At 34.9% G+C, this 27,167-nt stretch overlaps 1 protein-coding gene across 1 annotated transcript in view; it reads right to left on the minus strand.

The window, feature by feature from the left end:
* Positions 1–2,375: 2,375 nt before the first annotated feature.
* The window catches only part of LOC129222290 (carbonic anhydrase-related protein 10-like), a gene marked incomplete at its 5' end in the record, with an annotated part of 229,274 nt that continues 204,482 nt past the window's right edge, over positions 2,376–27,167 (minus strand). Inside the window, 3 exons of the mRNA XM_054856776.1 lie at positions 2,376–2,468; positions 7,062–7,273; positions 10,179–10,221. Of these exons, the coding sequence (XP_054712751.1) occupies positions 7,248–7,273; positions 10,179–10,221 (69 nt within the window). The remainder of the gene's footprint in view (positions 2,469–7,061; positions 7,274–10,178; positions 10,222–27,167) is intronic.

Consider the following 27,167-nt stretch of genomic DNA (forward strand, 5'->3'; position numbering starts at 1 on the left):
TTAATTCTCTTTAACACATTTTTGTTAACCCTAAAAAAACTCCGCAACTATTCGGCATGGAAATAGCCCGTATATACCTCTGAATACTATGAAAAATGACCACGTTAAATGTTCAAAATTAAACATTTCCATGTGATAAATGTATTAACAGTGAGAATAACACACTTTATATGGATTTTGAACTGAATATGTTTGTTCCAAAACAGATTTGAGGAATTGAAGGCTAAAATAGATCAAGCTCATTTCGGGTAAACGGACATTAGCCCTGAACGCATTATTTATGAACGTAACATTTCACTGCTGAAATCTACTACGTTCAGAGGTAAAAGAAAACGAAACGAAGTGAACTTTACCCACTTTGTCTCTGAATGCGTCATTTGTTTGATGAGTGCTGGTGCTTGTTGAATTGGCGTGGTTAAAACGAGAGTGGTGTGTACGTCATACTAACGTACGTTTGAGTAATTAAAAGAAAAAAAAAACCTGCTGCTTAATTTGCAACGAGCACAACATGGGTACGGTCAGTTGCGGGTAAAGTGAAACAAATGAAAAAAAGAAAAAAAGCATACTTGCTGCTTAAATTTTAACGCCGCATAACATGGGTAGGGTCAGTTGGGGCAAAAGGAAACGAATAGAGGAATAGAGTAAATAAAAACAAACTGCATTACAACACTTGTGGCAATGTTTCAAAACTAAACTGCTGGTGAGTAAAGACCTCACTAAAGGGCCGTGGTAGCCTGATCGGTAAGGCATTGGGCTCGGGACTGGAGGGTCTCGGGTTCGATCCTCACTGGTAGAAGACCCACTCTCGTCATTAATGGTGACTGGGCGACGTTAAATATGCTCGTGGTCACAATGTCCTCCAAGTGAAACGACACCTCTGGGGGTGCCCGACTAGAAAGTTATTCGGCTCCTGGCCTGGTTCTAAATTGTCTCTCGAACTGTCCATAGATGGCACCACCATCTATTGTGTTGTCTTTGTGCCGTCCTGGAAAAACAAAATCCTTGAAACATTGTGGATTAATAGAGGTATAAGCTTCCCTAGTGGAATAGCAGAAACCTTAATTTGTGTGTGTGAAAGAATGAAAGAATGACCTCACTAAAAAAAAATGTGTAACTTTAATCCTTAAATACGTTGGCAGCATTCTGCACTTGGTGTAACGTTAGAGCGTTACACCAGTTAAGTTACTCCATTGCTATGGAGACAGCTAAGCTGTCACCGCTTTTACGAAGTAAGGTTACATTTTTTTTTTTTTTTACAGCGCCGGTAAATTATAGAAGATATTATGAGAGTTCCGCTGGTTTATAAACAGCTGTATAGTCATCAACAGTGCTTGAATATTACACCGAAAAAAGCTGTGATTTAATGTTTAGTGATCTTACAATTTCCTCTTTAGAAGGTGACTGTAGTACGGGACACAATGCACACAATTTTATCCCACTACTCACACAAAGGAAATGGAAGGATTTACAGTTGTACCACTAAAATTGTATCTACTTTTACCCCAACTAACCATACTGTATTTTATTATACATCAGGTAATACCTACTGTCAATCTTTTTAAAGTAACTTCAAATGAGGTAGTGAGAAGCAAAGGGATGTAAGTGGACATTTTCAAGTTTTGAGTTAAACGCGTTTAAAGATAATGTCTTAGATAGGATTTCATAGAAAATGTTTTCTAAATCATGCTGTATAACAGCACTTACCAGGACTGCTAGCACTATCTCTTTCCCCAAGACAGAAAGGAGATTCACCTACAACTTGTACTGGTTATTTCCACATGAGTGCCACTAATTAGTGCTGAAAACGGAACTCTGTCTTAAAAAAAAAAAAAAATCGGCTGTTGGTTTTCTGTCTACGGGATTTAATTGAAGGAAAAGAAACTTTCAACTTAAGGACAGAAATCAGTCAGCCGATTTTTTAACAGTCGGAATTCCGTCTTCAGTACTGAAAAGTGCACTCAAGTTAATTTTTAATTTTCCCACTCACATCCCTTTACTTCTCACTGCCTCAAATGACTTAAACAGTTTAAAATGACAGCGGTGTAACTGCTTACAAAAAAAAAAAAAAAAAAAAGAAATATTTAGCATGTATCGGCAACAAATATATTAAACACTCAAAAACTCTGTGTTAAAAGATTGGCTACCTTATTCCTACATGACCAAAATGTCTAGAACCTTGCCTAGGTCCGATGTCTTGAAAAAAAAAATAAAGCTTACATTCTGCATCAACTGGACATCCTTCCGAAGCTCACACCACCAGCTGATATAGCTGCACTAAAAGGTGATTATTTATACGATGCCCTTTGCATTAAAGTTTCTCTTTGAAATGACGGTACACATCCAACACATATTTACATCGAATTAGTCCATTTTCTGTAATTTGTATACATAGTTTGCTGTCTAATGTTCTGATTTTTTTTTTCTTCATCGGCGGGTTGGACATCAGGCGTTTTCTTCAGGAAACAAAACTGCAAAGAAAAGAGAAAAAAATGCATTAAATATTTTTGTAATTTTATCCGAAAAATATAGTCTAATATCAAGTCTAACATCAAGCCTAATATGAAGCTCGTGCTGACGATTTTGACGTGCTCTCGGCCACAAGAGGTTTCTTTGTTTTTCAAAGTTTTTTTTGTTTTGTTCTAAAGTGATCTACGTAAATATTCAAAACAAATTCCGGGAGCTCAAGTAGTACTCGTTGAGGCTTTTTTGGATGTTTAAACGAAATGTGCCACAATCGCCTAAATAATGAACAACTCTAACCAGTAAATGAGAGAACACTAGTTTTTATCAAAAGGCAAGTTTTATCCATCATTTTTATTACTGAGCAGAGAGATTTAGTTAACGAAGAAAAAACTTTGCTCTCGACTATATTTCACAAAATTGGAGTTTTTTCAATCTTCAATCAGAAAATTCCAAAATTACGATAAGAAAATTCCCCGTGGGAGGGATAATCGATAATTGCTGAACGTACGGCTCCATACTAGGTAGAAAGAGAATTATGTAGTTCAATACAGTGTAGAGATAATATTGGTGGCTTGTTGATTTTAATGCACTTGCTTAATGTTTTTATGAGTATGTATGTATATTTGTTCCTATGTGGCGTTGTAGATGCTAAACACTTTAACCGATTTTGATAAATCTTACGTCAATCGATATGTTTTAACCTTAGGAATGTCACTCAACACATGACAGTAATCAAAAGTCACCATATCAACAACCAGTCGCCATATTGTCAGTTCGGAGTCGTGTTGCGACAAATGGAGGTAGAGTTTTCGCTGCCTGATTTTTTTTTTTTTTTTTTTTTGTTTACTAAGTCTACTAATTCGATTTTCATCTCTAACATGTTGCATTTGTTTTTGTCGTGATTAAGAGGACTGAATTTCGCGACGTGTACTCTCTTGACGGGCTTTTTTAGTTTTGGGTGAAAGATTTGACTGACGACTTTTCCGCGCTGTTAATATAGCTATGGTTGACTTAAGTTCGCGCATTTTTGCGAAAGGTCAAGCATATGTAGCTTTAAGCGGAGTAAGGTCCCTAGAGAGACTAGTAATCAGTAGTTTAGACCACCGCAAGCTACTTAATAATCCTCACGATATAAACTTTCTCAATAAAATTATAAGATTGCGAAATTTGCCGTCTTATATTCATAATTCAAAAACTATAAGCCCAGTAGTTTAGAATTTTATTAAGTACCTATTACTGAATAACTACTCCATTGAAAAAGTTTTATAATCGATACACACAAAAGACAAATCATAAGTGCAAAAGCAGAATAGAAAGATCAACAGTAAAGGCCCAATCCTTTTTGACCAGTCAAAGAACCCCGTAAAATATCTGAATGGATCCCGACTGTTGATCCTTCTTTTCTGCTTTTGAATTTATGATTTGTCTTATGTGTGTATCGATTATAAAACTTTTTCAATGTAGTAGTTATTCAGTAATAGGTACTTGATAAAATTCTAAACTACTGGGCTTATATTTTTTTCTTTTTCGTGTGTTTGGTTTTTACGCAGTCGGTTTTTTTATTTTTATTTAATGATATTTCTTTTTGAATCTCCTGCTAAAACAATCCATTAAGCCATCTCATTGCATTTCCTTTGTACACACGCCCTTCAGAAGCTACAATACGGCATTAAATTAATACGGTATTAAATGGCAAAAAACTATTTATACGTAAATGAAAGCAATTACTGCAATAATTATGCATACAGAATATGTATTTGCTAGAAACCATAGAAAATTTCGAAGATTTATCACAAAATTTAAGTAAAAATTTAAATTGTCGTATAATTATTGTCATGCTTTTCCCTTTTTCTTTATTTATTTTAATTTTATTAATTTGCTAGTGGTACATACACGGCTTTGCCCGTAGTAGAAAATTAAAAGGTCTTTTGGTTGAATTTTTCACCAATTGGCTTTTCTCATGTTACGGTTCCACGTTATGACAACTCGGTAATTTACTCTTCCATCTTATGATAATTTTGCTCAGGAAAATTTTCTTAAAATTGGAATAGAAAAAGAACAAAATCGAATTTTCAAAAAATCGTTTCGAGGTTCGCATCCTGTAGCTACAAACTAACTTTGTGACAAATTTCATGAAAATCGGCTGAACGGTTTTGGCGCTGTGCGCGTCACACAGATCAATACATCCTGACATAGAGGCATTGAGCTTTATTATTAGTAAAGATTTTTTAAGCTAGGAAAATGTTTTAGTGGTCACTTCGGTGGTCCGCTTTACCACCGGTTGAGAATCGCTGATCTAACGCTTCAAAACTTGCCACACATGTAAATCAATTTGAACAATTTTCAATTTCATCTCAGGATTTCGCAGCATTCATGGTAAAGCTATAAACTTGCCTCGTAGTGTATATCAAAAGATAAATAGTGGTATAGTTACAATTAATTAATATAGCTTAATAAAGATGACATTGGCAAATACTTTTGAAGTTAAGTAAAACGATACCACAATTGAATTGATCATTTCAGAAAGGGCATAAGTCCTACGGGAATCCATTGGACTTACGCCCTTTCTGAAATAATTGATTCAAATGTCCATAAGATAGAAAGCACCCAGAAGTAAAGGGATGCTGTTGCCAAAATACAAAATTTCAAGAAAACATGTACAGATGGTAGAAAGAACTATTATCAACTTTAGGAGACGAGATGGCAATAGTAGTCCTGGTTGGTGCCGAAATTCAGCATGATTTGGAAAAACATTCCAATTAAAACCTTCCTTGGTTGGAAATTTACACATGATTTATTCAAAAGTTCACCTTCATGATGTTTATCATTGTCTAGAATATCTTTTGAAATTAATATTGTAAGTTTAATGACAAGGTTTTACTTTACCTGTTTAAAAAATATTCCTTTCACTTACAACAATGAGTTTTTTTTTCCTTTTTGTCATAAGAGTTTTCTTTTGGTTTCTTCATACTTTACTAGAGTTTATACTTCAATAACTTTTTTAGAAGAGTGCATATGAGATGTTTAGCATAAGAATCAGCCATTTTCCTCTTTTAAAAATTTTACAGGAGAAACGAAAAAAGAAAAAAGAAAATTCAAGGATAGATAAGTTTATTAAACAAAACCGTGTTTTTGGCAGCAATTTTTAGCCTGATTCGGTTGGATACGTTCTAAATCGATTCTTGATAACATGCACCAAAAAAATCAAATTGTGAAATAAAATCCCCTCTAAAATATAATGGATTAAATGTCGGTTTTTACAATGAGATATTACTTATAGTAACTTTTGGAGCATATACAAAAAGTATGGTGTACCTAACCGCTTAAAGATTATAAAGGCTGGGCCACATATTTTGATATAAAGATGCGCTCAACACAAAAAGAATCTCCTTCTCCAACGTTGAAGGAAAACGTCGATGAGGAAGACCTCCAGCGAGATGGCTCCATGGGTAGAAAATTACTTTAAAGTTATAGGAGTGAACCAATGGAGGGCCTTTGCATGGGAGAGGAATTCTGTTAAAAACTTGGAGAGAAGGTCTTGGTCAGCGACAGGCTGTAGCAGCGAAGAACTCTTGAATCAGGAAAAATTATGCAGCCAACACTCGATAACTCAAAGCCTATAACTCGAATTTTGCGTTATCTCGAAATTTTCATTGGATCAAAAACTCGTGAGGACGTTGTGGGAGTATCTCAAAGCTCGAACTACCACTAACTCAAAGATTATTGATACTTTGAGCACCAATAATTTGGTACTCAAAGTACCAATATTGAAAGGTCCCTTAGAGTAGAACCTCATTTATCCGGTGTAACTGGAACCAAGGATAATCAGGGCAGTATCGAAAATAAGCCAAAAATATCCATAAATAAGCAGAAGTACCTTTTATTACAGCAAGAAAAAAAAATCTTTTAAACAAAATTTCATAGGATTGTTTCGCGAAATTTACACTTTGCAATCAAACGCTTAATTATTTATAGTTCAGCTGCAGTTGGGTCAAACTCGCTTCAAGTACGCCATGTTGTTTGTTTGAATGCTATAAGTGTGATTCATGTAGGATTTGTACAATTATCTTTACTAATAATAAAGTTGAAAGTCCCTTTGTCTGGATCTCTGTAACGCGCATAGCGACTAGACCGTTTCGCCGATTTTTATGAAATTTGGCACAAAATTAGTTTTTAGCATGGGGGTGTGCACCTCGAAGCGATTTTTCGAAAATTCGATTTTGTTCTTTTTCTATTCCAATTTTAAGAACATTTTCCCGAGAAAAATTATCAGAAGATTGACGTGTAAATTACCAAGTTATCATAACGTGGAACCGTAACATGGGAAAGCCAATTGGCGAGAAATTCACCATACATTACTTGTAAATATACAAGCGAACCAAAAGACCTTTTTAATTTTCGACAACGGGCAAAGCCGTGCGGGTACCACTAGTTCAAAATAAAAAGCAAATGTTTGGCACACTTCAAGTTCAGCTATCATAATTTAGAATTTCTATTTTTGTGAATTTGAAATTTTTTAAAACTATTTATCCAAATTAACCGGAGATCCGGATAAAAAGGGATCGAATAAACGAGTGTATAAGGAAAACAACTTTTACCCGAAACATAAACTTGTAGTGCAGCGAAGAGATGAACAGAATGCAATAGAAACGAAAAGGGGGCGGAGTCTAGACCTTGGAGGCGGAGTCCACCATCACTAGTACGCCGAAATGTCGGCCGCGATGTCCACAGGTGGGGGTTCTCTTCTTGGCTGGACTAATAAGGCACTGAACACAACATTTACCTCACTGTCGCCAGTTGTTGTAGTTCGCTGCAAGTAGAAACAAAGCAGTTGTAAGTTTACGTGACGAATCACACGTATAGGCTACGTTCGGAAATGATCCACCGGTTACACCGCGTGGTTAGACCGGTGTGGTTATGACATATTTGGGATTTTTCTAGGAATTCCGGTAGAACAGCTGTGTTTCCGAACGCTCGTGGTTAAACCGCGGTAGTTATAGTTCAGCAGCAAACGACACTCCAATCAAAGCGTAACTTTCGTAATAAGAAAGTCACGTGCGTTACGATCAAAACATGAAACACGACCGGATTGGCCAACACAGACTTTGTGACGTTTGTGAGCTCGCTAACCGCTTTCAGACAGCGGTGCGACAGCTTGCTACCAAGTCGACCGCAGCGTTTCCGAACGCAGTTAAGTGACGTCACCGGTTCCACCGCATGCGTTTCCGAACGCTTGCGGTTGCACCGAGGCGACCGATCCTTGTTTCTGAATGCACCCATAGTGTATGCTGAAGAATATATATATATATATATATATATATATAACGATGAATTATAGGTTATGAAAAAGGATTCAATGGAAAAGATAATTTATATACGTAAATGTACAGTATGCTTAAAGTGACATAATTTGAAGGAACATAAGTTCCAGCGCACTTTGTCTCATAAAGTTTTAAAATGGTTGTTAACATTTTGGCAACCCTTCTGAAGCGTTTATGAAATGTCAAAACGCTACTAGTGCTATCTGGGAAAGCTATTGTTAATAGGATTAGTTTCAAGAAGATGTTGACTCCTTACTCAATACGTTAAGTTTATCGGGTTTTTTTTCAACATTTTTAAATTTTTTTACGATGGCATAAAAAAAAGTTAATGAACCAAAGATCTATTCTTGTACAAACCGAATATTCTTAAGACAGTTTGATGCTTTTCTCTGATTTTTCTTTCGAACAACTTGTACCACTTTATGTTTTATGCAGTTCTGATCTTATTGAAATGTTACGGTAAAAAGTATCGGCATACATAATTCCAGTACTTTTTACCGTAAAATCATATTTTACTGTAATTTGTTAAGGTAGGGAAAAAAAAAAGAATGCTGAAAAAAAAAAAAAAAAAAACGAAAGCAAGCAGCGGGATTTAAGCCTGAATTCCATTTTTCCGCAGACCGGCTTGCTAACTCCTATATCGATAGGGCCAAAATGGAGATATGAACTGGGAATATTATATTTCGCACTAATAAGCTACGTGGTGCACCCATTGGCGTTTCACTCACAAACTTTTGTGGTACAATTTACTGTATTTTTCCAATGTAGTATAAGCAATACATTTCACATTAATACCTATACTGCCGTGCTAAGCACAAAAGCCGTATCTGCACTTTTTATTAAAATTAAATCATTGCCATTGGGTGGTTCGTTGTGACATATTTTACGTCTATGCAATGTTTTATGGTCTTTTGTGAACGGGAAATATTTTTTAAAACTGTATGAAAATGTAAAATCCGAATAAAATATATGGAAGCGTGAAACTTTGAAGAGTAGTTTCTCATTTTGAGCTCAGCTGCAGATATGACTTATGTACTTAGCACGGCAGTATGGTTATTTTAAAATCTTCCTGATTTTTTGGCATTGTAAAACAGAGTAACTCATCGAATCCAGGCGTAATTATTTTTAAGCTTTGGTTTTATAGATCATTTTTTTAGCAAAATAAACCCAGTTTTCACATAATAACAGAGTTGGGGAATGTGGGGAAAATTGAAAAGGCGGGTCAAGTAAAATGTTTAAATATTTACTCTACTTTTAGCACCATCTATACAGCTTTTTTTTTAAATATGTAGTAGCGCATGTAGTCAATTCCAATCAGGAAAAAAAAATATCTGCGAAAGATTAAAGCATATGATAATACAGGTCCTTTTCAAAAATTGATACTCATATTGTAGCATTTTGTTGTAAGTCAAAAATTATTTTTGTAATTATTAAATTTTAAAGTTCTCGTAATAAACATTTAAAATGATAATTCAGACCGCCTAAGATTCGGTGCAGTATTTATTTAGTTAATTTTAAACTTCTTTGTATCGTAATTAATTTGTACAAGTAGTCAAGCATATGAGGGGTGAAGTGAAATAGTTTACTTCCTTTACTCGCGCAATTATTTTCTAAATCTCTGGCGTATTCATTTATTAATAACTTCATTTACAATCCTTCATTTAGTAATTCACTTACGTATTCATTCATTTATTTCTTTTTTATTCATTGACAATTTTACTCGCTATTTTTTTCAACTGATAATTATTAATATATTTAATTAATCATTCGCTTATTATTTCATTATCTTTTCATGCATTCATTCAATCTTTTATTTACTGTTGCATTTGATAAAAATATTTTTTATAAACGAATAGAAAATATTTTATTTCAGAAACATCTTACGTTTCACATACTGTCTAACCACGGATTGTATGAAAACTCAAACATCCGTTTTACACGCGGAAATGGAAGCATCTATTAGTTTTCAGGGACGTCAGCTTTTGCAGATGTATGTTAGCCTCTAAATTAAGCAGAGTCTCGTTCAAATGAGCGGAATACGCTCATAAAATTTTTATTTTTCCCCTCATTCAGATGGAGTCGTCTTAACTGGATGTTTGCCAATTCCATACAATCCGTGGTGAAACAGTAGCACCATGAAAAAAAAATGTAAAAGTTTGCTTTTTTTTTTTGGAGACGCAAATTTACTGCTAAAAGTACGATTCAATGCAAGATCTATTATAAAACACAATATTTTCCCTTATGTAGTGAAATTTTTAAAACAAATTTCTAATTTGTTCATTTTTAAAAAGCTCCGTCGCGTTAACTATTTTATTTGACCTCACATTCTCCTACTAAAGTTATTAGAAAACTACCTAACTGACTTAAGTACTTCAAAAACAGTTGAGAACTTACCTTGATAAAATTGTGAATTGTGCATTGTGGGACAACTTTGACCCTGAAAAAGAGAGAAAGAATTGAAATCAAGCAAAAGATTTTTTCCGTTTTTCTTTTTTTTTCTTCACAATCATAGCAAGATATACAGTTAAAAGTAACGAAAATACATTAATCATAGAATAAAGTAAAACAATATCAGTGTTTTTTTAAACTTCTGTTCCACATTCATTATTCATCGATAATTGGCTGAATTTAAAACAAAACTGAATTTACTCTTCCCCAAAACACAGGGAAACACAAATAATGATCCCGATTAAAACACAGGGTGTCCGAGAAAGATCCGTACAACTTCCAAAATTTATTGAAAAAGAAACAATAAAAAGGGTTACAGCGAAACTAATTAGTACATTAGATAGAATAACTCAAAAAGTTTTTTTCCTATAACTTAAGTTATTACTTTAGGAAATTTCTACATGAGACCCTTTCGTAGCACGAACAATATCAAGACGATAATCCAACTCCATCCACGTCCATTTCAGCATGCTGACATCAACACTAACTACAACTGTTTGGATGTTTTGTTCCGTTGTGTTTCCGCATCGGATTTTGTTTCGATATACCACGCAACACATTGAGCTTTCTTCACGCGATTCGCCATTGAAATAACTAAAATGCTTTAATATTCCTGTGCGTGACATGAAGCGTCATATGTAGTCAGAAACATACTGCGGAAAAAAACTTTTTGAGTTATTCTATATAATGTACTAATTAGTTTCGCTGTAACCCTATTGCTTCTTTTCCAATAAATTTTTGAAGTTGTATGGATCTTTCTCGGACACCCTGTATGTATGTATGTATATATATTTACACATCTTCGAAACTACTCGCATATTAAAGTAGGTGATGAATGTAAAGAGAAATATACGAATTTTTTTTCAGATACAAATATTGGATGTCTAGGCCTTTTGTTACTCGAGAGATGTATAATCTGTAATTCTGTTCGTTTCACACGGTCATTTCTATTAATGGGGTTCAGTCGTGGAACTGGTTACTAACTTCAGAGGTCAAAATCATGACAAAAACTTCGAGAACACAGTTGTGCAGCATTCCGAACCATTGATAGTTTAATAGAGTAACCCCTTGTTATATCGCGCTTGACGGGAGACAATAAAAAAGCGCGATATGTTCGAAAACTCGATATTACCGAGTTCGTCAAACTAAAGATTGAACTAAAATTCAAGCAACTGATATGTGCGTCTGCAATAAATATAATTTATTCTTATTTTCGGACGAACTATTGAATAGAAGCAACAAAAGAAAATTATCTTTTTATTTGCTTGCTTTAAAGGTATAAAAAACAATTTGAGATATTATAATGATTTTTCGGTGAAATGTGAATTTAAACCAATTTAACTGAAGATGTTAGTTTTGTATTGTTAGTATTGTTAGTTTTATTTTTTTCAAAACTTTGTTTGTCCTCTTTTGCTCATGTTTCAGAAGTTATATCTCTGCAATTTTTGAAATAAAGTCTTTAAGCTGTTCATCTTGTTTGAAACTGAACGTTTGTGATTAGTTTGTCCTTTTGTAAGAAAAAAGCAAAGCTTCACACTTGTTTTGTGCTTATTAACAAAATTTTGCTCAGTAAAACTTTTTACATCTTTTGTGCCTACGCCCCTCCCACAAAAAATGTTTCAGGCAAAATAAAATCAAAATTTGTAGCCAGGCTTTGAAACATAGTTTTGCATTTGATATTTAGCTTCACCCTCGGCTATTTTTGAAGTAGCAAGATCATTAAACAAAGACTCATACGTTTTTCTTAATCTATTCACATGATGTGTTTTAAGCTGCAATTGACCTCGTTACCATCGTTATATAAATAATAGCTGATGATCCAGTAACCCGCGTGTTTCTACAATGAAACTCGCAGCCACTGCTCGATAATCTAATAATATGTTTTGGTAATGTTTAACATGCAGGGAAACGCTTTATTGTGACAAGGCTGAACTCTATCCGGTCACTTAATTGTTATACTGGTAAAACTGTCATTTTAAGGGAATGAAGAAACGAAAAAATAATAAAAAATGAACGCTACCTACTGGAGTTTAGGGTTAATCCACTGGAGTGAGGGTTAAAATTTCAACTATCAAACTAGCACCAAACAGGCAATGACTTCGTTCAAATGTAGAAGCAATTTTCACCCGTCATACTTTGACGGGGGACAGTCTAGCTCAGATATAGTGCTTGTTAGTGAAATATTAAGGAGTGTATGCGCATGCAACTCAAATATTTCCAAATAGTGATTCAGAGCATCCTTTACTAACTGAGAAAAATAGCAGGGCCAATGCGTGTAAGTGAAATCTGGTACATTGCTTGGTATTTCACTAACACGCATTAGTTCTAGGATTGTGTTGTGTTAGAAACAAAGAACCATCAATATTTTCTTTGATGGTTCTAACGCAGCTTAATCGCATCGCAAAAGCATTTTGTGAACGCGTCCCTAAGGATGTTTTTGTAAAAGTTGGCCAATGTCCCTTTAGGAATCCATATCAACGCCAGAATTCATAAAATAAATAAATAAATAAGTTTATCATGCATGGTTCCTTACCTAAAGTATTCTACTGATTGAACTTATTTTTTTGCTCAGTAAATAATGAAGACTGAAATATATGCCGTTCGTTTTAACCCGTAGTGATAAACCTAAGAAAAATCAATGCTCAAATATTTTATGAAAAAAAGCTTCCGCTGTTCACTTGAATAGAATTCTTTTTTTCTCTGCATAGGGATGCTCTATTCTAACTTTTCGAGCGTCGAAAAATGAATAAGCGAAGGTGAGAAGGGAGGAAAACGGTGTTCCGCGCGGGCTGTCACTCACCGCGAAGGGTGTAAAGAGGCATGGACGAACGACATGAATCGGAAGTCAATGAAAATCTATCGGCCCACTTGATGAAGCGGGTGTCAGGCCGCAATCTGGCAAATAAATGGCAATTCGATTTGCAGACGATAGACCTCCGACAGGAAGATGAAATCAAATGCTAATGCTCCCGTTTTTCGTCGACATTCCATTTTGCTTTTACTTCCGGCTGCGAGGAGGGGGTTAGCCACTAGCTGCATACATGAAATACGAAGAGAAAATTTCAGCCTTTATTTATTGATTTTTTTTTCATTGTATGTTCCTGAAGAGTGAAATATTTTTTCTTCGAAAATGTTCAACTTCTTAGCCATATATTTAATTATTTTTAAAGTTTTTTTAGCAGACAATTATATGATAACTATATGATTACCTTTGAAAAAATATTTTCACACGATTTAAAAATTTACTCATTATCTGAGTTTTATTTATTTATTTATTTTAATAAATTTCTGTTTATCTTTTTATTTATATTCCGCACTGTTTTTTTGTTTATTGAATGGTGACCCTAAACGTAAAAGTACTTTACAAAAAGATGACTAACTCTTAGATAAATAACTTGTAAGTGACAGAATGTAGTTATTTCCCGCCTGTTCTTAGAAGAGACCATTATTTATATCGGTTCTTGAGAGCAAACCATAAAATATCTTAACCCAGAAACAACCCTAAACAATCCTACTGTTGTTCTGAGGCAAAAATATGTACAATTGTGAAATTAAACGCTTTTTTCCGTGGCAAGTTAAGACTTGCGTTTGTTTATAAAAGAAAAAAAAATACTGAGAAAAAGACAAACTGAAAAACTAGAAACTACTCAAACTGATATTAGCAATTGAAACGACAATTTTCTTTTCATGCATTAACCACTCTTCAAGCAGTTTACCAACCATTTTAACAGCACTAATGCTAATAGTTTTCCATTCCCAGCCATTAGGGACCAATCTTTTTTTACCCTAGGGGCCTCACCTCATATTAAAATTCCTCTCGCGAACCAGAGCTCAAAAATTCGAATTGTTTTTTTATTTTCTAAATAACACGGAAAAATATGGAACTGGAAAGAAAATTAAATCAATTAATTGTTGTTTTAATTACTCAACGCATGTTTCATCAATTGCAAGATTTTCAGAAACCAAGTTCAGAAAGTTTGGCTCCAAATGTGTGACATTGTCACTTACTGTGCTTTTCGATATGTATTTACATTGAACAAAACAAAAGTCGTACGGATAAGTTCGACGGGCTGGATTATGACCAGACGGCCGTAGGTGGAGCACGACTATCCTATGACATTTACTATGTTGACCAGTTTCAAATAAATGTGTGAACTTTATCTATCAAAATTTCAAAATGAAAATTTAAAATTCTTTTATTGAGTCTCCATGTTTTACCATTGCAGATTCTAGTACGGTCTAATTCACTTATAAAAGTTCTGTATCAACGATATCCAGGATTTAACTAGAAAATAAGAAATATTTGGTTGGAACCATGCAAAGTATAGGAGCTAAATTCGCTTTTAACTAGCAATCCCTGCTTAAAGCTAGCAATTTTTCTATGATTTTAAAAAATTGCATTGAAGTCTAGCTCAGCTTCTCTTTGCTTGGAAAACTTCTTTTCACTTCTAGTGCTGCTTCTAATTGTTTGCAAAATTTCTTTTAATATTCTAAAGGCAACAGAAAGTCAGTTAGGGATCATAATTTCGTGAGAACAAGTGATGGCGGCCTCTTTTTGAAAAAAATATGTGGAGTAAAGAAGCATTTGAAAATTATATACTACAGTCAACTTCTGATTATCCGTGGACTTGGATGGCACGAGTGACGCGGATAATAAAAACCGCGGATAAAATGAAAAAAAAGGCTGAAATAAGGTAGAAATTGTCCTTCCTCAAAAATTTAGCTGTATTGATGCATAATACTTTTTTAAACAGTGAAAATATATACAGTACTGTAAAATGTTTTGTATTTTTGTACAATACAACTTGACATCAGTAAAAAACAAGTGTATGTCGATGAAGAAAGTCAAAAAAATAAACAAATAAATAAAACATACCCAACTGAGTTTAAATTTATAATTTTTTGACAGCAAACAGCCATTGGTATTTGTTTTTTACTGTGAAAATACCTGTTCCTGATTGAATCGCGGATGATATGATCCGCTCGTGGGTACTCGAGATTTTACTGTACTTGACACCAATATCACTTTCGAGATACTTCGGAGTATATTGTTCTCAATTTCGAGCTGATACGGATGCGAAAGAGACACCAATAACAACTAATTTGAATTAAAAGAAGATGAACTACATTCAGCATTGTCATTAGAGTAATGATAAGCAGAAAAACAGGGACTTATTTTGGAAGCCAGGTCAGAAAACGACCATATTTTGGGGCTATGAATATACATTGAGAAGCAATAGCACAAGATAGAAACAATAACTCAGTCACAGGAAGTTAATCATTTTACTTGGAGGAAAAAAACAAAAAGCGATTATGAATGATTTTTTTTTTCATCAATAACATTTTCTACGTCCACTCTGTAAAAACAAACATACATCGCAGACCATTCGCGCTCCTTATAAGCGAGTTCCACTTTAATATTTCTTTGAAATTGCTGCACGAAGAAATAGGCAGTTTTTAAGAAAAATTGAAATATTTAGTCTTTACAATCGGAATAAAACTATTGTACAAGCAGCACAAACATTTTCAAATCAGATTATTTTTTCACCTTAACTAACTTCTACAAAGTACAAAATGTATCTATATTTCCATTGTTAAAGATGAGCTGTAAGGTGGCACAAAAGAAGAGCGCCCTAATCTATACTCGAAAACGCATCAAAATTTTTCTTTTCTCAAAAATTATGAGAAAATCTCGAGGTAGCTAAACTCAAGAAGGAGCCCATAAAACCTGTTTATCTATTTGATGAAAAAAGGTATTTGAAGGGTTCAATTTCAGAAGTTTACTACTATAATCAAAATGAAATCTTTATTTCTCAAGCATCCAACGGACAATTTCAATTTCAGTATCTTTAAACGTACAATCTTTTACCATTGCAAACTAGCAATGTCTTTATATTTATAATGGAAACTACTACAGGAACCAACATTTAGTCTTAGGAGCCAATTCAAAATTTTCCACCTTTATAACTGAACAAAAGAAATAGAAATATTTTCAAATCAAGCTCCTTTTTTTTCAACTTTACAAATCTCTACAAAGTGAAAAAAATGTATCTCTTTCTACTGTTTAAAATGACGACTGTCTAAACACAAAAAAATCGAAGTATTTTCTATCATTTTAAAAACGTATCAATTTTTTCTTTCTGAACAATCACCAGAAAATTTCGAGATGGCAAAACTCAAATAAGAATAAAAATGCAATCTGCTTTCCTCAAACATTAAGCGGACAATTTACATTTTGCAAGCCCAAACATACACGCTTTTAACATTACACATATCGTTAACACCTGTATATTTATGTGTGGGAAACATAGAGAAAGCAACATTAAATTTTTAAGAAATATCTGTAACAGTTCGTCTTTTGATTGCTTGAAATGAGCATTGGCGTGTCACAAAAATGAACGCAGTATCATCCAGCATCTTAAAAACGCATCAAGATTTTATTTCTGAAAAATTACGAGAAAATTTTGAGAAGGAGTCAATAAAACCTGTTCTTTTTAATGAAAGAGGGTTTTTAAAAGCTTGATTTATGTGTTCACTACCATAATGAAAATATAATCTGTGTTTGTGAAACATACATCAAACGGAAGCTTGAATTCTTTTACACTCATTCATGTGTGGGAACGTTACAGGAAACAACATTTTTCGTTTTAAAAAAAAAATTCTAATATTTCCTCTTTACAATTTAACAAAAAATAGAACTTTGATGAATTTTGTAAAAATTATCTAGTGGGCTACTTAAATTATCTGGTGGTCATAAGTTATGTATCCATTTAAAATTATCTAGTGGACCAGTAAAATTAGAAGCAGCATATATACTGTTATAGTCTGCTCATCCATGCTTTAGCATTTAGTCTTTACTATTGAACAGGTAATAGAAACATTTTCGAATCTAACTCATTTCTTTTTTTAACCTTCATTCATTTCTACAAAGTACAAAATGCGTCTCTTTCCATTGCTTAAAATGAGCAATGGCGTGACATGAAAAAGAACGAAGTATCATCCATCATCTCAAAAACGTATCAAGATATTTTTTCTGAAAAATTACGAGAAAATCTCGAGGCGGCAAAACTCAAATAGGAGCCAATAAAACCTGTCCTTCTGTTTGATGAAAGAGGGTGTCAAAAATCGGGGATCTCCAATCAACATCACAAGTGGAATTCGATTTAGAAACCGACAGGATGAATTCAGATGCTTGGAGTTTCGACGACCACTCTGCTTCTTTTGGTTGACGTTTCTTTTTTCACGTCAGTGAAGTGTATGGTGAAAAATTCTAGGGTTGGCACTTGCGGTGAAGAATGCTAAACTTATCAGCGGTAATGGGATCGTTTCCAAAATTTCAAAATTTTTTTTCTGAAAGAGCATGTTTAAAAACATAGGAGCTGACCATTTTTTAAATAATTTGACTAAGTTTAATATTTAAAAAAATTATATTAATTTGAATTTTTGGCATCTTTAATTCAAATTATGTTTTTTTGCAATCACGAGTGTGTGTGTGTGTATGAATGCGCGTGTGTGTTTGTGTAGGCGCATGCGTGTGGGTGCGCGTGTGTGTGTATGTATGTATGCATGCGTGTGCGTGTTTTGTATGCAGTGCTGTGTGTGTAGGCGTTCGTGTGTGTGTGTATGTAGGCATATGTGTTTGTGTCTGTGCGCAGGCATGAGTGTGTGTATGTGTGTAGGCGTGTGTGTGTAGGATATGGACGCAAACTGGAGACGGTTTTCGTAAGAGGAGCAGCATCGTGGGGCCGGTCGAGCGACGGTGGTGCTGGCAGCGGGTGCTGGGGGGAAAATAAAATGATAGGAATTCAAAACAGTCAAATGAGAACAATAAGCAATCGTGATTGCTCAAAAAATATTGTAATCGGTGCGCTTTCATTGTTTGCGCTTCTGCCGATGGCATCACAAATGATGAAATGTCATTCACTGTTGCCATTCAGAAGAGCACAACATTTAATTAACATCTTTACCGCGTGTACTGGCAAGCATACAGCGCAATATTTTATTCGCTTCTTGATTATCATATCGTGGAATCGCGGCAGACAGATGCGCCAAAAGTACATTATTTGTGACGTCATAAAGACCACGCCTTGTTTGAATAATTGGACATTAAAAAAATAATCAAAAATTAACTGTTAAGAAAATGAAAGTATTTTCTGTGTCCGTGTTTTTAAGCAATCATGATTGCTTATTGTTCTCACCAGATAGTTTTGAATTCCTATGATTTTATTTTCCCCCCGCCTGCCTCTGCAGCGCCACCGTCGGCCGGCCGCCTCACGATGCTGTTCCTCTAGCGAAAACCGTCTCCAGGTTGCATCATTTACTTGCTTACACTTACACATACACACACACAAACAGACACCTACACATACACACACACAAACAGACAGCTACATACACACAAACAGACACCTACACATACACACACACAAACAGACACCTACATACACACAAACAGACACCTACACATTAGGGTGTGTCTTATAATGCACTTTTTAAAAAAGTTTTGAATTTCTTATGGGGCACCCCTTAAATTGCTTCCTTTTGATGAAAAAATACACACATAAAAGTTTCATAGAATTTGAACATAATTTAGGGGATGCTACCAGTGACTAAAATTACAGTCATTGTGAAAGAAATAGTGCAAAAATAAACTCCCCAATATGTCTTGTCATATTTTTAATCAACATGAAATTAGGTTGGTTGGGTTTAACATAACACAAATACCTATTTCTTATATATACAAGAAAATAATAAGCATTTCATGGTTGTCATTTTATGCAATAATGTCAAAAAAGCATCCGAAAGTTCGGTAATGCCATTCGTATCACAGGTTTACACTTTCGGTCTGCAATATTGTGATTTTTCTCTTTGTTACTTTCATGTGACAATACAAAACTTTTCACTGCTTGCGACTTATTATCCAAACTAAAAAAATTAATTTAAAAAAAATAAAAAGAGAGAGAGTTGTCAAATTTTGCAGCAGTGGTTGCACCCTCTAAATATTATCCGATTTTTAATTTTCAGGTATGTTATTTTTTTTTCAGCCAAAGGAACAAAATGAGAGGGTGCCTCATGAAAATATAATACTTTTAAAAATAAGATGCACCCTACTACACATACACACACACAAACAGACACCTACATACACACAAACAGACACCTACACATACACACAAACACATACAGACACACACACCTTCGCATATACACAACTACCTACTCATACATACCCCCCTCCCCTCACACACACAAACACACACGCCTACATACACACACACTCGTGATTGCGAAAAACATAATTTGAATTGAAGATGTCAAAGTTAAAATTAATTTATTTTTGTTTCTTCCATCATTTTTAGTGATTAAAAGTAGTTCTTTTGACTGAAGGAAACAACCCCATTCTGACGCATCACTAAGAGAGTACGAAAGTTTGTTTCTCTGCTCAGCGAAGAAAATTATTTTGTAATGTCTCTGCGCACTCAAAAAAGAGGGACTATTTTAAAGTGTTTTAATAATTATTATTTATAGAGATTATGAATAAAAATATTGTTGTGTCTTTAGTAAGGCTAGATAAATTAATAGACACTTGAATTACATTTTAAACACTTTTTTTTATTCTTTTACTAGTGGTACCCGCACGGTTTTGCCAGTAGTAGAAAATTAAAAGGTCATTTTGTTTGACTCGAAATTTAAATAATGGATGATGAATTTTTCACCAATATTCTATGTTAATTTTCTTGTCCATGTTTTGGCGATTTGCTCGGTAAAATGGGATTAAAATTGTACACAACGCCTCGATTGTTAGATAGGTCTGTTGTGGCGTTGGAAGTTCAACGACAGGTAATCTAAAACATTTGAATTTTGAAATTTTAGAGTCACTACATTACTAGTAAACGACTCAGCTGCAATTACTTAAAACTTTGATTTTTTTAAATTTCTTTATTTTACATAAAGCACTGAAAAAACAAGCGGATCTTTTTTGTTCCATCGTTTGCTGCCCTTTTGCTACTTTGCATGTATATAAAATCCTAGTTCATTCGGTTGTAAGTGATATAGCTTAAATTCAAAACTTTTTGGTTTCAGTTGACTCATTTTCAGACTATAGCCCCAGCGCTGACCTGTTGTATTCAAATTGTGTATTTTAATATTAAAAGTGAATAAAATGTATAATATATTTTTAAAAGATTTATCTCAAGAGTATCTTTTTAACCATAACTAACCTCTTAACGAAACGTTAATGCGTAATCCCAGAAGAAATTCCTAAAAATCATGGGTTTGCAGCAAAGTAGTGGTGCAAAATAATAAAATTTCTCCTTACAATTTCTCATTATTTTCTCCCTTCTTTTACATAGTGGTATTTAGATATTTCTACTTCATGTTCATATTTTATCAAGTTGGACGTCATTATCTCCATTCACTATAGGGCCCAATAGAATTAGAAACTCATACAATATGTAAAATTTTGCGAAAAACTAAAAATTGCTTAAAACAATTTAATATTGAAGGAACATAATTTGTAACGCACGTATATGAACAAAAACACCTTTTTTTTTTTCAAGGTTTTAGCATAATTGACAGCTGTCCTAAAAATCGCAAAGAAAACATGTTGTGCTCACGTCATTCCCCCCCCCCCCTCGAGAAATGCTGCATGAAAATACCGATTTAGATATTCCTTTGAGTTAGTTCCGAAATATTTCATATGCTTAGTAACAAACTCAAATATACCTGCTCAATGGTCTCCTTATTCGGAATATGTTCGATTATTAACAATTTAGAGGCTGAAAGTCATAAAGGTCAAAGCTCATTTCTTTATAATGCGATTTAAGATAGGAGCAAGAAAATGAAGTCATTTAAATTCGAACCTATGCTCGAAAACTAATTCCATTCGTTGTTCTCAGTTGACCCTCCCGGACGTAACGTCCTCTTAAAACTGAGTTTGAATAGAAATAGCCTATTTTGATGGTCATAAATTTCGTATAGATGTATGAACGAGCGCTATCTAGGGACACATTATGAAACATGTCGTAAATCTTTGCAATCATGATCTCAAAATGTCCGTCGCGCAATTTTTGATTAAAAAAACATATTATTATTCAGTTGGAGATTTTTGTAAGATAAATTGTATATACTTTGAGACATTTAAGTTCTCCGAATTATTCGTTTGTTTGAGCTATGGTTGAAGGTCCAGATATCATAGAATAGATATTTGAGTAATCCTCATACATGTTACGAATAGAGGTAAATTATTTTTTAAGAAGTATTTGTAACCTTCATTTACATTGCTATTTTCTCATTCGTTCTTTCCGTCTTGCAGCAAGATCACGTCAGCAGCATATGCAAATTGCCAGTAGCATTTAAGTTCCCTGTACTTTGTCTCGTTCTCTTCCTTTTCAATTTCAACCCAATTTAGACTTACATGAAATACACCGCCAGCTCAGTCATTTCCGGCCGAGGACTGCAGTTTCGTGCTTATTAGCACTCATCAGCCCGGCATAGGAAACTGACTGAGCTGGAGATGGAAAACCTCTTATGGAAGCCAAGAGGGCCAAACAAACTGGTAGCTAACGTAGAATTAGCACAGACTAGCCGAGTGACCGAAGCAATGGTTCGGTTCAACTCGAAGATTGAACGCGAGGCAAGGTATATTCAGTAAATTACCGCCCATTAGCCAGGGCTAAAGCAAAAATACACGAAATACACCGCCAGCTCAGTCATTTCCAGCCGAGGACTGCAGTTTTGGGCTTATTAGCACTCATTGGCTTCCATAAGAGGTTTTCCATCTCCAGCTCAGGCACTTTCCTATGCCGGGCTGATGAGTGGTAATAAGCACGAAACTGCAGTCCTCGACTGGAAATGACTGAGTTGGCGGTGTATTTCATGTATTGCTGTTTTAGTCCTGGCTAATGGGCGTTAATTTACTGAACATACCATTTCATACTATTTATTTGACTTATGAATTTAGACTTGCTTGTTTCTCGGCGGCTCAGTAGAGTCTGTCCGTTTTGGCCGATAACTTCGGCTTACTGCTCCTGACATGAATATCATAGCTATGTTTGTTTAAAATGACGTTTCATATTTTGCTATAGATTTTTGCTTCAGAAGTCATTTACGAGCTACTTAATATTTTTGTTTTAACATTTTATTGTATATATCACAGCCACAATAAGCAAGTTACTTTTAACTTTGGCTCTTCTTGATGTTGCACAAGATAAATATGTTTCTTCCAGAACTATCACACGTTCTGGTTGAGCTTCCACTAAAAGTTAATAAGCTGAGCACTTTTAAAAGCTCACAGTTTAGCATATATATATATATATATATATATATATATATATATATATATATATATATATATATATATATATATATATATATATATATATATATATATAATAGATAATGATCGAGTAACGCTCCTGACGTCATTAACAGTGAAACTCGTGCCACGGCATGATAATTTGACAATATGTTTTGGTAACGCTTAACATGCAGGTAAAGGCTTTATTGTGACAAGGCAGAACTGGATCCGGTCACTTAATTGTTTTTCTGGTAAGACTGACATTTCAGAGGAAAGAAGACACAAAAAAGGGGTCAACAATGAACGCCATCTACTGGAATTTAGGGTTATCCACAGGAGTAGGGTTAAAATTTAAACTATCAAAATATCACCAATCACGCAATGGCTTCGTTCAAATGTAGGAGCAATTATCACCTGCAAATCTTAATGGAATATTTTTCAGTTAAACAATAAAAAGAAATAATGTAAAGCAGATCCCTGAACCTCTTAAAATTGGGATTCACGTTTTAGAAACCTATCATTTAGCAACCAACATTTTAAAAACTACCCACCAATCAAAAGCTACCCACTTTTAAGAGAATAATTCTTAGCCGACCCACGACCTAAGCTTATAGACCTAATTTCATAACGTGCACATTGAGCGTTTTAGACACTTAGAGTTTTTTACTTTAAATTTGGGAGTTTTGGACATTTTACTGCTTTTTTACTTCCTTTTACAAAAAAGGAAGTAATGTATTCGCGAAAAAATTTTCACTCAAGAATCGACCTTGATTTCCATTTTGCTCACACCAGAATATATGATGAGTATTTCTTTCGACTCGACCACAAGTGGAAAAGTGCCTAAGAACGTATAGACACGCGAAATATCCATTTCGACGATTCCCGAGTTAGTTACAACGAGTTTTCTCGTGACATCTGTATGTACGTATGTATGTCGCCATAACTCAAGAACGGTATGTCCTAGAAAGTTGAAATTTGGTACGTAGACTCCTAGTTGACTCCTAGTAGGGTCTAATTGTGCACCTCCCCTTTTGGTTGCATTCGGGTGTTTTTAAGGAAGTCTTTTGACCCTTTTTGTGGGTAAATCATTGTTAATTTCGATGTAAACTCAAGTGGTGTTACAATTTGGCGGATATTTGGCGATATATCGCCAGTTTTTTGATCGCCAAGTTTTGTCGTCAACTTGGTGACAAATTTGGCGTTTTTTTTTTAAAAATCTGGTTTCAATTTGGCCACTGTTGGTGATATTTAAAGAGTAAACTATTGAATAACATTAAAATTACCAAAAATGGAAAATGACAATTAAATTGGAGTGAAGGGAACTCATGTGAGGCACACATCAGCTCGTTATATTAGAAAAATAGTTCATCTTGTGATTTTTATTTAGTTCGAATCAAACATTCTGATGTAAAAACAAGGCCCCCCCCCCAAAAAAAGATAGAAAAGTGTAGTGGTTTTACTTACTCTTGATCGCTAGACAAAGTAATTAAAAATATATATATATATATTATTTAACTTAATTGTATTTGATTTAAAAATGACGTACTTTTAGAAAATTATAATTCAAGTATAAAAATGTATCTAGGTTTATTAAACTATGCTTTTTTTATATCAATGGAGATTCCATGAAATTCTTTTTTGTGCTCAAGTGTCCCCTCTCTTCGAAAATTACCGGAGCAACAATTACTATGGTCAAACTTTTATAGAATCAGTTAAGTTTTATTTACAGGGATGCAACCATTTGACAACTTTACATACCACAGATAACGTAAGAGGTTAAAAAAAGGGTGCACGTACTTTTTGAATTTCATCATTTGTCCCTGCGCTAATTTTAATTTTGATAAATGTGTAGTAAAGTAAGAATATGCTCTTAATCGTCGTAAGCACCAAATTAATTTTCTTTCTTAAAAATGTACACTGTTAAAAATTCAGGAAGATTTTCTGGTAATTGTTACTGTAAAATGGCGGACTTAACGCATCGCTCATTTTTACGGTAATTTATACCGGAGAAATAAGCGATCCCAGCTCCAATTGGTTGCTGCGGCCTACCGAGGATACCGTAAAATTTTACAGTATCATTTGATTTTTACGGTAATAGTTACTGCCAACATGGATGCCAGTAACAATTACCGTAAATTTTCCGGAAAATTTTTAACAGTGTATCTATTTCGATACGAGTGTTTGTCCGTACCATATTACGGTAGTCGCCACAGTCACCAAAACACTTATTGGTGACTGGTCCTTATCTTAGAGCAGGAATTAAAATGAACGCAGCAAGTCCAATCATTGGCTCAGCAATAGCTGACCCAAAGACCCCAAGTCACTTGACTCAACAACGACGAATGATTGGCTCGTTTTGCGTGAAACATGCGAAATAAAATTAACTTCTTCCAATGCTTTATTTTAAAAGATATCACGTGACTTGGGATTTTGGTTTCATGAATGAAAGTTTTCATTCCCTCCATTTTATCTCTTCTTAATGGTCCTTATAGGTGACACATAGGCCTATTGGTTACATAGTCTGCATATCTTCTACGCGACGCTTGTTATTCTACACTGGTCATCATAAATTAAGGAAAAATCACAAAAATAGCGATAACTCTGTCAAAAATAAGCCAAACCCTGTAAAATTTGAATATGTTGCCGAGTAAACATTGCTCAGTAAAAGTGCAATATGCAAATTAGTGGCGCTCAAATCTGAGTGCGTAATCTGTGAGTAGAATAAAAAGTCCATGTTTGAGAGCAAGCCTATAAACTTCGCTGTGATAATGCCATAAGAAATCCGAGATAGCCATTTTGTGAGAATGACTTCCAGGCATCATTTGCCTGCAGAACTATACGACAGAGAGCCATTTGGAGGCTAGAGGGATTACAAACTCAAAGGCCCTGTTTATGCAGCTGGATTCAACCCGGCGTCAACCTGGATTCGCGGAATAAGGCCGTTTTATGCATCCAACCCGGCTTCAAGCCGCGTTCAATAAAGGAGGGAATTCCCTCCACCTACATTTAATGATTATTGGCGGATTTTTCCCACAGTGCATTGCGTGGTCACGTGTCTCCTCCTCGTGTGTGTTCATTTTGGTGTTGTTGTGCGTGTTCTTTTTGCGTTGGTGATTTTGTTTCGAAACTAATTTCTTCTAATTATGGAAAAATCCAACTGCACCATTCGATGGGAAGCGCCGAAACGAAAGCGTAAAGCAACGTAAAGGAGAATCCACGATTAGACAAAAACGGCTCTTCCCATCAACCCGGCTGCAATCCCCCTTTTATCCACCTTCCGCTTCAACCCGGGGTGAAGCCGGAGTGTGCATAAACAGGACCAAACAGAGGTAGCCAGATGGTTTAATGGGAGTTTTTTTGTGGTTTATACACTTTGGAGCCAATTTCAAACGACAGATTCGGCATCCAGGAGATTCAGCTAGGGACGGCGAAACGGCTACGACGAGCGCCGATAACTGATTTTTGAGCTTATGTGCAATCAGGAATACAACACTACTCAGACTCATATCAGATCCGCCATTTTTGTAGTCACCGGAAGGTTGGTATCAACGTCTTCTGAGCGTAAAAGTCTTCACGAAGGTGGTCTGTATGCGAGGCAACCAGCCATTTGTGTGCCATTCACACTTCGCCATAGAAGGGACCGTTTACAGTGGGCACAACAACATGTCCACTGATCAATGGAGGGCTTTTCTCTTTACGGATGAGTCTAGATTTAGTCTAGGAAGTGATAATAGGCCTTATCTGATATGGAGATAACCTGAAACCTGTTATCTGTGAAACATCCGCGAAAGAGATGGATACGAAAAAGGCGATGTCTGTGTTTGGGGTGGCACCTTTTTAGGTGGTCGTACAGACCTTAATGTTTTCCAAGGGGAACCGTGAAAACTCACGTTTGTAGAGATGACATCCTTGATGCCTATGTGCCCCCATATACAGGGGCAGTAGGTGATGCTTTCCTGTTACAGGACGATATCGCAAGATCACACAGAGCTAATATCGTAGACTATTATCTTCAACTGGCTACAATTTTCCGCATGGAGTGGTCAGCTCAATCCTCAGATTTGAATCCAATCGAGCACGTTTGGGATTCTTTAGGGAAGCGTCTAGATGCTCTCAACCCACCCCCCTCAGACCCTTGCCGCGCCTGATACTGCTTTGCAAGATCAATGGCTCCTGCTTCCTTTGGAACTTATAGACCACATAATTGGCAGCATCACACATTGCTGTATGTACTGTATTGCTTCTAGAGGGGAACATATTCCATTTTTAAGGTATTTTTTCTATAGCAAATTGACACCTTCGATTCATTCATTTTAGGGATGAGTTAATTTCTATACTATCTTACTTCTTTGATAATTTCTTTTTACGTTATTTTATATCTTACTACGTGTTGCATATTGTGGGTATGTTTCATAATATTCTACATGTAAAATTTTTGAGCAATCTTCCTTTTTGTGATTTTTCCTTAATTTATGATGATCAGTGTAGTACCCAATGGATTGTGTTTGATAATGATTGACAAAAAAGAAAAGTACTTTAGTTTCTTTTAAACTGAAAAAACCGATCGTCTTTACTAATAATAAAGCTGAAAGTCTCTCTGTCCGGAGGATGTCTGGATGTCTGTAGGATGTTTGTGA

This window comes from Uloborus diversus, chromosome 5 (assembly GCF_026930045.1).
Source record: "Uloborus diversus isolate 005 chromosome 5, Udiv.v.3.1, whole genome shotgun sequence".
In the NCBI taxonomy this organism is placed as follows: domain Eukaryota; kingdom Metazoa; phylum Arthropoda; class Arachnida; order Araneae; family Uloboridae; genus Uloborus; species Uloborus diversus.